Genomic DNA, 12,330 nt, shown 5'->3' with positions numbered 1-12,330 from the left:
CCACATTCTCAACTTCCATTTTATGCAATGTTTTTCTGTGTATTTCTAAAATATTCCATTTCACTATGGATAGTTCTATAAATTATTTGGAAGCAGAATTATTGGCTGTGTCTACATAAGAAATAAGGTAATAATGTAAGAAGTTTGTGATAAAGCTAAATTATATAAACTACTGATATGTATTTACTTGTGCTAGAAACAAATTCTTTTTCTTATCTTACATTTCTACATGGAAACATGTTCTGATATCCTGGTAAATCATAAATAACAAAAACCTGAGTGAGTTGTATTTTGTGCCATAATCAGAATACTTACATGAAAATGACAGATATTAGTTATACAAATAATGGTTTTTTTACTTTAGATTTAGACTTGTTTGTCCAACTTTCTTCCAGATATCTCTACCTGAATGTATAGATGCCTATGGGCATCTAAAACTTAACATCTACAAAATAAATCCCAGCCCTTCTCACTTTGATCCTCTTATCTACCCCAATCTCCTTTTCCTCATTTGGTCTCTGCCTAAGTACAAAGCACTACAACGCACCTAGTTACCAAGACCCAAAGCTTGCAGGCATCCTATTGAATGGGGTACAGTAGTGATGAAGAACACAGGCTTTGAAATCCGACTTCTAACATTCAAATCCAGCCTTGCAATTTGTCAGCTGTGTGACCTTGTGCAAATTGTTTAACCTCACCCAGACTTAGGTTTTTCATCTGTAAAACTGCACTAAAGCATTGGGCTAAAAAAGTTTATTTCACTCTGAGCAAACAAAACTGTTGCATGAAGAAAGCTACTTCGAGACAATCGGGTGGTAGGCCTTAATCAGAATACTTACATGACAATGTAAGTAAGTAGGAGTGGTCTTAGATGCAAATGTCATAGTTTGTTTGTTTGTTTTTTGAGATGGAGTCTTGCTCTGTTGCCCAGGCTGGAGTGCAGTGGCATAATCTCAGCTCACAGCAACCTCTGCCTCCTGAGTTCAAGCAATTCTCATGCCTCAGCCTCCCAAGTAGCTGGGACTACAGGCATGCACCACCAAGCCCAGATAATTTTTTAAAAATATATTTTAGTAGAGACAGGGTTTCAACATGTTGCCCAGGCTGGTCTCAAACTCCTGACCTCAGGCAATTCGCCCACCGCAGCCTCCCAATGTGTTAGGATTACAGGCGTGAGCCACCATGCCCGGCCCACAGATGTCATAGTGCTCATGTGGGCTGCCTAGTGCAGTGTCATAGCTGCTGCCTATCTAAACTATGTGTGAAAATCAAGGTCACATAGCTAACAAGTGGCAAGGCTGGATTTAAGCCTTAGCAGTCTGATTTCAGAGCCTGTGCTCTTCATCACTACTGTACCCCATTTAATACGATGACTGTGAGTTTTTGGGCTTGGTAACTGGGTGCACAGTAGTGCTTTGTACTTAGGCAGAGAACAAGTGAGGAAAACTTGTTACCCAGAATAAATGAGATAAGGACAGTATCCACACTACTACTGATGTCCAATTAATTTGAAGTTCTATTGATTCCACATCTTTGTACTTCTTTTTTCCGAACTCTCCTTTACAATTCTGATGTGCTTGGAAAAATTTTATAGCATTATGCATGTACTAAACGCCAGTGAAAGACCAAGTATGACATATTTAGGCTATCCCTTTTAAGTGCACAGAGAAATTGCCTTACTTAGTTTTCTAGGCAGACTTTTTCTTAAGCATATCAGTTAAAGTTTGCAATAAATCCTGACATTAATTTGGGGCAATATAATTGAGCTCAAGAAAAGCCTTCCTTTAAAAATTCACAATTGTAATTACCATCTACACTAGTAAAATATTATACATAATAAATATTTTATAAACTAGGAATATTCAAAAAGCTAATCTAGTATATTTTAACTCATAACCCTTATAAAATATGCCATAAAACTTTCATTTAATATACATTGCATAATCTAAGACAGACATAAAGTAATGTTTTAAAACTCTGAACTGGACCAGGTGAGGTGGCTCATGCCTGTAATCCCAGTACTTTGGGAAGCCTAGGTGGGTGGATCTCTTGAGGCCAGGAGTTCAAGACCAGCCTGGGCAACATGGGAAAACCCTATCTCTATTAAAAATACAAAAAATTAGCCGGGCATGGTGGTGCATGCCTGTAGTCCCAGCTACTCTGGAAGCCAAGGTAGGAGAATCACCTAAACCTGGGAAGTTGAGGCTGCAGTGAGCCATGTTTGCACCACTGCACTCTAGCCTAGGCAATGAGTGAGTCCTTGTTTCACAAACAAACAAACAATTCTGAACCGAAAATTTAAGGTGGTTATGATAGTTACATTTTTGATTTTGTAATGCTGCATGACTTGTCTTCTTCGATCTTTGATATTGCCTTAGATGCGGATGTAGCAAGAGCTTCTTCAAATTCCAACTGAAAATCAAATGTCAGGGGTATAGCCATAGTCATTTTTCTTCCTTCACTCTGAAGCCTGTTTATCTGCAGCAAAGCCGAAAGTGAAGAAAAAAAAAGTACTTTTTATATGGGGAAAATCTTAGGTGGAAAGAAAAAAAGTCTCACTTTACACACACACACACGCACCACCCACACACAGAATTTAGGTGGCAGGCAATAATGGAAAAATAGTACAGATTGAAAATTGGGGGTCTAGTGCACCAACTGTTTTTATGCCTTTGCTGTGTGACCTGAGTCATTCTTTTCCCATCTGTAAAATGTGGGGGTAGGACTTGAGGATTATTAAGGCTCCCTCCTAATTCTAAAGTACAGAATTTAAGGTAAGACCTACATATTTAGATACATAGAGTTCTTGGAACCATAGTAGGCATGTCCCTCCAGCCTGCTCCTCTTCCTGTAGCCACACACATGATGAATCACACCAATCTTCCTCTAGTTGTGAGAGCCAGAAACAGAGTGAAGAAAGTAATCAAAAGAGGACTTTGTTAAAATCCTTATACAAATGGATTGAAGAAGAAAAAGGATCTAGCTAAAAGGTGAGTAAAGGAGCTGAAAGTTTTCTCTAAAAAATTATCTCAGAGCATAGCACAAAAGAATAAAGAGATGAAAACCCTGAAAGCAAAATCAAAGGATATGGGGGACTTTTGCTTCTGCCAATAGATGAAGCACTATGGGAATTAGTCTCCTGCTCTCAACAACTAGGAGCTCAGGCAAAATATATGAAAACAACTGCCCCCAGCTGTTAGAGTAGGACAGATCGCTGAAAGAAGGGAAATAACTGAGGTCCACCCTCTAATAGCCCAGCTTACTTCCCGGAGGTGGTTTCGGGGCTGAGGTGCAGGGAGGAGAAACCCACTGGACTGGAGGAACTCAAACCAAATCTTGCGGCTTTGATCTTGCTAAAGTTAAGAGAAAGATCGCACCAGCAATCACACTCTCACACATTTACCTTAGAGAAATGGAAACTCATGTTCATACAAACCTGGATGCAAATGTCCATAGCAGCTTTATTTTATTTTTTAAGCAGCTTTATTTTTACTAGTAAAATCGTGAAAACAATCCGAAAGCCCTTCATTGGATGATTGGTTGAAACTTTGTACATCTATATAATGGAATACTACTCAGCAATAAAATTTTTATATTTGTATACATTACCTTTTCATCCAGTATAATTAGTTGCTTTTTATAAATTAGTTTATATCATATTAATGTATCATTAGCTAAAAAGTAAAATTATTCCCATTTGAAATGTTAACCTGTTAATGATTAAACTGAATTGTAGCTTATACTTCACAAACCTTTGTTCTTCTGGCCAAGATTATCTCTGCTTGCTTATCAAGGACATCCAACTTCTCTAAGATTTTTTCTGCCATCGTCAATCACTAAATTCCTATTTTAAAATGAGGAAGAAGAATAAATCAATTCAAATTTAAACATATAACTAGGCATAAGTTTTCAAAAGACTCACTTTTACATTACTGTTTTAGGTAAATAATAGAATTGTTTAAATCATACAGTAAATCATAGAATTGTAAATGTACCCAAGTTTTTTCAATTGAAGGCTATATGATCAGAACTCCCAGATATGTATAGGCCCCATGAATTTTTAAATTTATGATAAAGGTGAGGGGGAGAAAGTTCACGATTACCATGAGAACCATATGTGACTTATACTTGAAGCAAGACCATGTGGCTTGACTTATATCTATTTTCTTTTTAAATTTTTTTAATTAAAAATATATCAAGCTAGGAGTAGGACTTAATTTTGTCGTTGTTGTTGTTGAGACAGGGTCTTACTCTGTCACCCAGGCTGGAGTGCAGTGGTGTGATCTTGGCTCACTGCAACCTCCACCTCCTGGGTTCAAGTGATTTTCCTGCCTAAGCCTCCTGAGTAGCTGGGATTACAGGTGTGCACCACCACGCCCAGCTAATTTTTGTATTTTTAGTAGAGACGGGGTTTCACCATGTTGGCCAGGCTGGTCTCAAACTCCTGACCTCAAGTGATCCACCTGTCTCAGCCTCCCAAAATGCTGGGATTACAGGTATGAGCCACCGTGCCTGGCCAGGAGTAGGACTTTGGACGTATCTGTTTTCTTTTTGTCATGATATAATTTTAATGAAAGTAAACACAAGGAACTCATATTTATATAATTAATTGCTTCAAATTAAATTGGTCAATGATCCAAGACTGTTAACAGCATGTAGCAGGCAATTAGTCACACATAAGTAGCAGCAACTAAGCTGGTTAGGTCCCATTGCCATAATAGTTCATATTTCCTAGTTAATTAATATTGCTAATAGTCTCATCTGAGGTCAAGCAGTCCATATTAAGCTTAGGGAGCTGTATGAGACATCAGAACCTGGTCTAATTTATTACGTCTTCAGATGAGAAAACTGAAGGCCACAGAGTACCCTATTAGTGTAATAGAAATAGGGCAGAGTGGAGGCAAGAATCCAGGAATATCAACCCAAAACTCCCTTTATTTATTTATTTATTTTAAAAATTGAGTAGATGGGTCAGGCACAGTGGCTCATGCCTGTAATCCCAGCACTTTGGGAGGCCGAGGTGGGCAGATCCCTTGAGGTCAGGAGTTCAAGACCAGCCTGGCCAACATACTGAAACCCTGTCTCTACTAAAAATACAAAAATTAGCTGTGCGTGGTGCCACATGCTTGTAATCCCAGCAATTTGGGAGGCTGAGGAGGGATCGCTTGAATCCAGGAGGCAGAGGTTGCAGTGAGCCAAGATGGCACGGCACTGTGCTCCAGCCTGGGGGACAGAGTAAGACTCTGTCTCAAAAAGAAAAAAAAAATGTGTAGATGACCATGCAGTCAGTATATTTTTGCTCACTGAATTAAATGGGCTCCAGTGGCATTTAAGTGTAAAAGTTACATGGTTCACAGAAAGCACAGAATCACCAATGTTTTCAATGAACATTAATGTTAATACTAAGGTTCTTTCCAGCTCAAAAGAATCTGCGATATTTCTCCTATATTGTATATTATTCCAGCAATGCCACATGGAGACAACAGTTCATGAAAGGAGAAAGATTCAGGATCCTACGCCAAGAGTTTACATTATTTTGTAATTGGTTTCTTTCAGCTTTTTTTTTTTTACTCTTTTTTCCTTCACCATACATTGCCCTGAGTATGAATTCTTCATGCACTGAGTGACATCCCATCCCAGCATGCCTTGTATCACATCACTACATCCAGATTTTCCCTCCATCACATGATGTAGTCCAGTGTGATAAAGAAATTATACAGACATGCTGGGTGTGGTGGTGCATGCCTATAATCCCAGCTACTTGGGAGGCTGATGCAGGAGGATTGCTTGACCCTAGGAGTTTGAGACCACTCTGGGCAACATAACAAGACCTCATCTCCAGAAGAAAAAAAAAAAGTAGCCAGGCACAGTAGCATGCAGCTATAGTCCCAGCTGCTGGGGAGGCTGAGGTGGGAGAATCAAAAGGATCATTTGAGTCTAGGAGTTTGAGGCTGCAGTGAGCTATGATCATGCTACTGCACCCCAGCTTGGGTGACAGGCAGAGCAAGACCCCATTTCTTTAAAAAAAATTACACAGAGGAAATTCTGGGCCATGGGGATGCAAGCAGATAGCCTGCCTTGTGACGAACCACACAACCTCAGGTTGCACACTGGGGAAGGAGAGATCCAGGATTCTGAAAGCTGATCATATGAAATGGGTCACTCTTGCGGTACCTAACTAAAACACAGTGAGAAGCCAGGGTAAGAGAAAACACTCAGGGCACAGAACATCGCTCCAAAAATGCAGCCCTTCTGCAAGTCTGGCAGCTGAAATTGACTGCTGTAACCTAAACCAGTTGTATCTAATAGCTACTGAAAAGACCTGTGGCAACTCTAAACCAATTTTGCCCACAGCCTTCACTTACCAATCTTGTCAGTGCCTCAAAACCTCACTAGTGCCAATTTGTAACATTTCCTGGTTTTATAAAACCTCTAATCTATTCTTTGTTCTTCAGAATATACTGGAGACTACTGCTCTGTGTGTATGCCCTAATTGCAATTATTTCCTCCCAAATAAACATTTTGATTTTAGAGATTAGTCTCTATATTTTACTTCACATTGACAGAGTAAAGATATTAGCATAATGTGAATGCTGATGACTTTCTGGGTTTCTTACAGGACAATAGGGGACAGATTTTGAAAGAGAATATACATTATGATTATGTGGACATATTTTCTTTTCAGACCCAAGAGACGTCCCTCTTGTAAAACTAAACTAAACTAAAACTCTCCAAGGAGTTTTAGCTTTTGTGTTTCCCTTAAACATAATACGAGTTCAAGGGGAGGGAGAAGGCTCTCATATTCCCCACCTAAGTTTATTTTACTGGAGACAAAGATTTCTATTTTTCAGCAAGACACAGGTAAATAACTGGAAGAATCAATGTATTGAGGTGCATGAGTTTCCCAGTTTGGGGAAGGTATAAACTACATGAGGGCCAGCTGAAACAATGCTGCTCACTTGTGAGAAAGAACAGAAAGCAGATATTTTTAGAGTAAGGTGTCCTACACCTCTCACTTTTAGTCACCCCGTCTTCAATACCACATAGGACATTTTAAGAGGCAAAATGTCACCCCATTATACACACACACACACGCACACGCACACGCACTCACATGCACACACAGCTGTATTTTTCTATATACAGTTAACCATAGCATGAAATAATTTTTATGTTTTTGCTTTAAAAATATTTTGCTAAGAGTAATTTATTTGGCTATGAATGATTTCTGGAAAATCACTGTGCAGATCATGAATTTTTTTGAAGTGAGAAAAACTAACCAATTATTTTCAAGGTCAACAACAGTTTTATGAATACTAAATTTGACAGCTAATGAAATTGACTGAATGCTAGTTTTGTAGTATTAATTTCATATTTTGGAACTAATACAATTTTTTCAGTTTGCAAATTATTTTCTCCCATCGGTCTTTGGCAATGTGCCAATGGTGCCTAATGGATAAATGGCCCTGGGAAAAAGTGGAGGTGAGGAAACACTATAGATTAACTTGCTTGCTTTCATCATTATATTTCATAAGTTCATCAAGGGCCTATTTTGTGTCTCCTCAAATAAATGCTCAGAGCAAAGGAACATCAGTACTAATATGATGGTGTTCCCCAACTACTTTGCATAAACTACTAATCTTTTAATGCAAAATAAATCAAGACGATATTAAATGGGCTGGGCGCAGTGGCTCATACCTGTAATCCCAGCACTTTGGGAGGCTGAGGCAGGCAGATCACTTGAGGTCAGGAGTTTGAGACCAGGCTGGCCAACATGATGAAATCTATTAAAAAAAGAAAAATACAAAAAAAGAAAAGAAAAGAAAATTAGCCGGGCATGGTGGTGCATGTTTGTAATCCTAGCTACTCTAGAGGCTGAGGCAGGAGAATCCCATGAACCTGGGAGGTGGAGGTTGCAGTGAGCCAAGATCACACTACTGCACTCCAGCCTAGGTGACAGAGCGAGACTCTTTCTCAAAAATCAAAAAACAAACAAACACAATGCCATCAGAGCTGTCTTTCTTAAACAGGACACTGATCAGGACCAGTTCCTGCCCACAAATCTTGGCTTGCTCTCATAACCTGAAGAATACCCAAACTCTTCAGATGACATATGAGACCATTCAAGAAAAGATAGTCCAGGATCTGGCTCAACCCACCTTTCTAGTTTATTCATCCTACCCCTTTCTGTTCCACCATTTTCTACCACTCTTACTTCCTGGACACGTTCTGCTCTTTTCCCAAGCACACCCTTCACTCATGGATTTCCTTCTACTCAGAATGTTCTCCCACATGTCTTCCAGTCAAAAGCCTACTCTTTATCAAATACAGTATGAAGACTACCTCTTCTTTTTTTTTTTTTTTTTTTTTTGAGATGGAGTCTCGCAGTCTAGGCTGGAGTGCAGTGGCACAATCTTGGCTCACTGCAACCTCCGCCTCCCAGGTTCAAGCGATTCTCCTGCCTCAGCCTCCTGAGTAGCTGGGATTACAGGTGCCCGCCACCACACGCAGCTAATTTTTGTATTTTTGGTAGAGATGGGGTTTCACCATATTGGCCAGGCTGGTCTCAAACTCCTGACCTTGTGATCCGCCCACCTCAGCCTCCCAAAGTGCTGGGATTACAGTGCCCAGTCATGACTACTTCTTCTATGAAACTTTCCTTGGCGTCATCTCATTCCTTGTCTCGGTGACAGTCTATTTGTTGTGTGCTCCTGGCCTCAAGCAATCCTCTAGCCTCTCAGCCTCCTGAGTAGTTGGGATTACAGGCAAGAGCCACCACACCAGGTTTTAAGAGGTTTACTCGCTGGGCGTGGTGGCTCACGCCTGTAATCCCAGCACTTCGGGAAGCTGAAGCAGGTGGATCACTTCAAGTCCGGAGTCGAGACTTGCCTGGCCAACATGGTGAAACCCTGTGTCTACTAAAAATACAAAAAAAAATTAGCTGGGCATGGTGGCGCACGCCTGTAATCCCAGCTACTTTGGAGGTTGAGGCAGGAGAATAACCCGAACCCAGGTGGCAGAGGTTGCACTGAGCTGTGATCGTGCCACTGCACTCCAGCCTGGGTGACGAGCAAGTCTCCATCTCAGAAAAAAAAAAAGAGGTTTACTCTTTGGCAGATCTCTTCCTCACTGAGTTGAAAGCTCATTTAAAGCAAGAACTGACTTACCCACCTCCGACTCTCAGCCTCAGGCAAAGCGTTTTACATCTAACGGGGATTTGAAAATTACAATTTAATTTGGAGATGTCTCTGAATATAAATTTTTAGGAAGAGTAATCCTAGTTTATCTGTAATAAATGATGTTACTTCATAATGATTTACTGGAAGATGAAATAAAAAGTTGAGTGAATTATTATAAAATGGGGTTATTGCCAATCTAAAGTTGGTAAAACTGTTTTGAAAGGAAACTTGGATTTATGTTCTTAATTTCCAGCTCAGTAGTGACAGTTTTTTGCTGTTGTTTGTTTGTTTGTTTTTAAAGAACACAATGAAATAGAGGCCATGCCAATTGGGGCAGAATGAATTCCCAATTACTCTCACAGTGAATCATCTACAGGCCTCACTGCAAAGACTTGCTCACAACAAAAATTGTAGGTCAATATTATTAGCATATCAGAGACTAAGTCATATCTAAAATAAAAATGTCTTAAATATTTTAAGAGAACAATTTTATTTTAACAGCACCTTTGGGACTAAAAACAAACAAACAAAACATGACAAAACCCAGTGTCGTCAATATAATAGGCTCAGCTGAGAGTTCTTCAGCAAGTTCTAAACAACTCAGGAAAACTAAGAATCTCTAAAGTCACAAACTAAAGGCCTGAGAAATTATCTAGAAAATGCAGGCTTAAATTAAAATTCACTTCCCTTATGTGGCTTTATCAGTTCAAATGCTTGCTCCTTGAGGACGAGGCCACTGCTTACACTTTTATCTGACCCAGTCCACTATTGAGATCACAGTAAGGATTCACTTCATCTGTTAAATGATTAATGTGTACTCAATAATTAGATAGCTGGCTGAGTTATCTCCATCTCACATTCCAAGGATAGACTTAGGGGAATCTTTTCTCTTTAAATCTAAAATGTTGATAAATGGCCCATATTATAGGCTGAATTATGTTGCCCCTAAATTCATATGTTGAAGTCCTAGGCCCCAGGATCTCAGACTGTGATTGTATTTGGTCATACAGCATTTAAAGAGTAAAGTTAAAATGGGGTTGTTAGGGTAGGCCTCTGGCCAGTATGACTGGTGTCATATAAGAAGAGGAGATTGGGACACCGAGGATACACAGAGGAAAGTCTTTGTGAAGATTCAGTGAGAAGGCAGCCACCATCCCAAGCCAAGGAGTGAGCCTCTGAAGAAAACAACCCTGCACACCCCTTCATTTCCAACTTTTAGTGTCTAGAACTGTAAGAAAACAAATTTCTGTTGTTTAGCCACTCCGTCTGTGATGTTTTGTCATGGCAGTCCCAGCAAGCTAGTACAGCCCAGGCACTGAGAACTAATTTAAAAACCCGACCTATGTGCTTAGTTCCGCATTATGAATTTTCTTGTCCCTTATTTATTTATTTTTATTTTTGAGACGGTCTCACTGACTCTGTCACCCAGGCTGTAGTGCAGTGGCTGCGATCTCAGTTCACTGCAACCTCCGCCTCCCAGGTTCAAGCGATTCTCCTGCCTCAGCCTCCCGAGTAGCTGGGACTACAGGAGCCCACCACCATGCCTGGCTAATTTTTGTATTTTTAGTAGAGACGGGTTTTCGCCCCTGTGGCCAGGCTGGTCTCTAACTCCTGACCTCAAGTGATCCGCCCGCCTTGGCCTCCCAAAGCGCTGGGATTACAGGCGTGAGCCACCGCGCCGGCCTGGAAGGGAGGTTTATATGAAAAACTATTAAGGAATTGTAAAAGTATGATGTACGTGGACTGTGGAGTATTATTATGGGCGACTAATCAGATAATGATTGGAAGAATTGATTAGCCAGCTCGAAATCCCAGCACAATTACCGCAGGGGTAATCAGCTTCCACCATCCATTCCAGGAGGTTGGGAGTCGTCAATTTGGAAATGTATCAATTAAGCGGCCCCCAGCGCCCCTCGCATCTCTTGCCCCGCTCGAGTCACCTTCCCCCAGGCGCCTCCATCTCGCTGGAAACATAGGCAGCCCGACTCAAACGTTCAATGCCTATGGTCGTTTCATGGGAAAGCAAAATTAAGGGCAACATTGAGGAAGTTCATTAATATTTAGTTTAGAAGATGCGGAGGTTCTTTAGCGAACCTGGAAGAGCCCCCCGGGCCCGCCTCCCGCCGCGGCCCCACACTTGCCGGACCTCACCCACACTCTCCCCGTCCAGGCCCCGCTGGAGAACGTCCCATCGACTCCGGGGACAGAAAGGCCGTTTACGTAAAACGATGTTTTTCCTATTTCGCCTCCCACCCTGGTACAAATTTTGATTTTCAGCTTTTCCAGCGCTTCCGCACCCTGAAACAAACCTCATCTCCTTTCCTCCCTCTTCTGGCTCCGCGGGTTACGCGCCCCGCCCCCACCCTTCAGTCCCTTAGCAACGCGTCCTCGGTCCATAGAAACCGGTTGCCGAGATCTGCCTACCTCTGAAAGGCCAAGAGAGCAGAGTTCTCTTCTCAGAGGGGCTTCGCCCACAGACTTTTGTCACTAAAAGCCCAGGTGACTCCCCAGATGCTTACGGATATTAAAACCGATTATGCTCAAGTAGTGGAAGGAAAGTCAAGTAAAGGAAGAAGATCAAGTAAAAAGAACTGGGGAACAGTGACTTTGTTTCCCCTTATTGTACCTCCTTTCTCCTTTTGTGCTTTCCCGGAAACATCGAATTTCAAAAAGAAGCTTACAAAGTCCACCATACAGCTTGCAGGTCTGAATGCAAGTCAACAGTTTACATTTGAATATTTGATGGAAGATTGCTTTCATAGCTTATGATATTAAAAACAACAACAACAAAGAACCATTCTTATTTCCAAAGCCAAGAAACCTCCTGTGTGGTTAGTAAAATCACCACTGTATTACGCAAGTTGTATAGCAGACTTGGCTGCACACACACATACCACTTAGCATTTTTATGAGACATAATGGAGATACACTGACATAAATTCTGCTGTATTTACTGTATCCTAAGGAATCATTTGTCCTTATTGCTCACTTGTGTGAGCAGAAAATGCACTAAGGCCATGGTAATCATTTATTTTTAGAGCCATAATCTAAAAATGACTGACTTGAAAACAGCTTGTATTTAATTTAAAATGATGGGGAATTTCACAACATTGGTTAAATTTTAAGTCAGGGGTTGTTCATCATTCCGAGA

At 40.8% G+C, this 12,330-nt stretch overlaps 1 protein-coding gene across 11 annotated transcripts in view; it reads right to left on the bottom strand.

The window, feature by feature from the left end:
• Nucleotides 1-11,566, bottom strand: part of C1H1orf141 (chromosome 1 C1orf141 homolog) — a 49,226-nt gene extending 37,660 nt beyond the window's left edge. For 2 of the 11 annotated variants that reach the window (XM_054483678.1, XM_054483718.1), the window contains exons 1-4: nucleotides 11,489-11,566; nucleotides 7,699-7,784; nucleotides 3,753-3,844; nucleotides 2,321-2,478 (exon numbers count right to left, since the gene is read on the bottom strand). In XM_054483678.1, coding sequence (XP_054339653.1) covers nucleotides 2,321-2,478; nucleotides 3,753-3,827 — 233 coding nt within the window. In that variant the 5' untranslated portion in view covers nucleotides 3,828-3,844; nucleotides 7,699-7,784; nucleotides 11,489-11,566. Of the gene's footprint in view, nucleotides 1-2,320; nucleotides 2,479-3,752; nucleotides 3,845-7,698; nucleotides 7,785-11,330 lie in introns of all 11 variants that reach the window. The other 9 variants (XM_054483726.1, XM_054483744.1, XM_054483699.1 and 6 more) reach the window with 7 other exon arrangements.
• Between the last annotated feature and the right edge of the window lie 764 nt (nucleotides 11,567-12,330).

Source organism: Pongo pygmaeus, chromosome 1, assembly GCF_028885625.2.
Source record: "Pongo pygmaeus isolate AG05252 chromosome 1, NHGRI_mPonPyg2-v2.0_pri, whole genome shotgun sequence".
NCBI lineage: Eukaryota > Metazoa > Chordata > Mammalia > Primates > Hominidae > Pongo > Pongo pygmaeus.
Note: the sequence above shows the minus strand (reverse complement) of the source record. Positions and strands in the feature narration are given on the sequence as shown.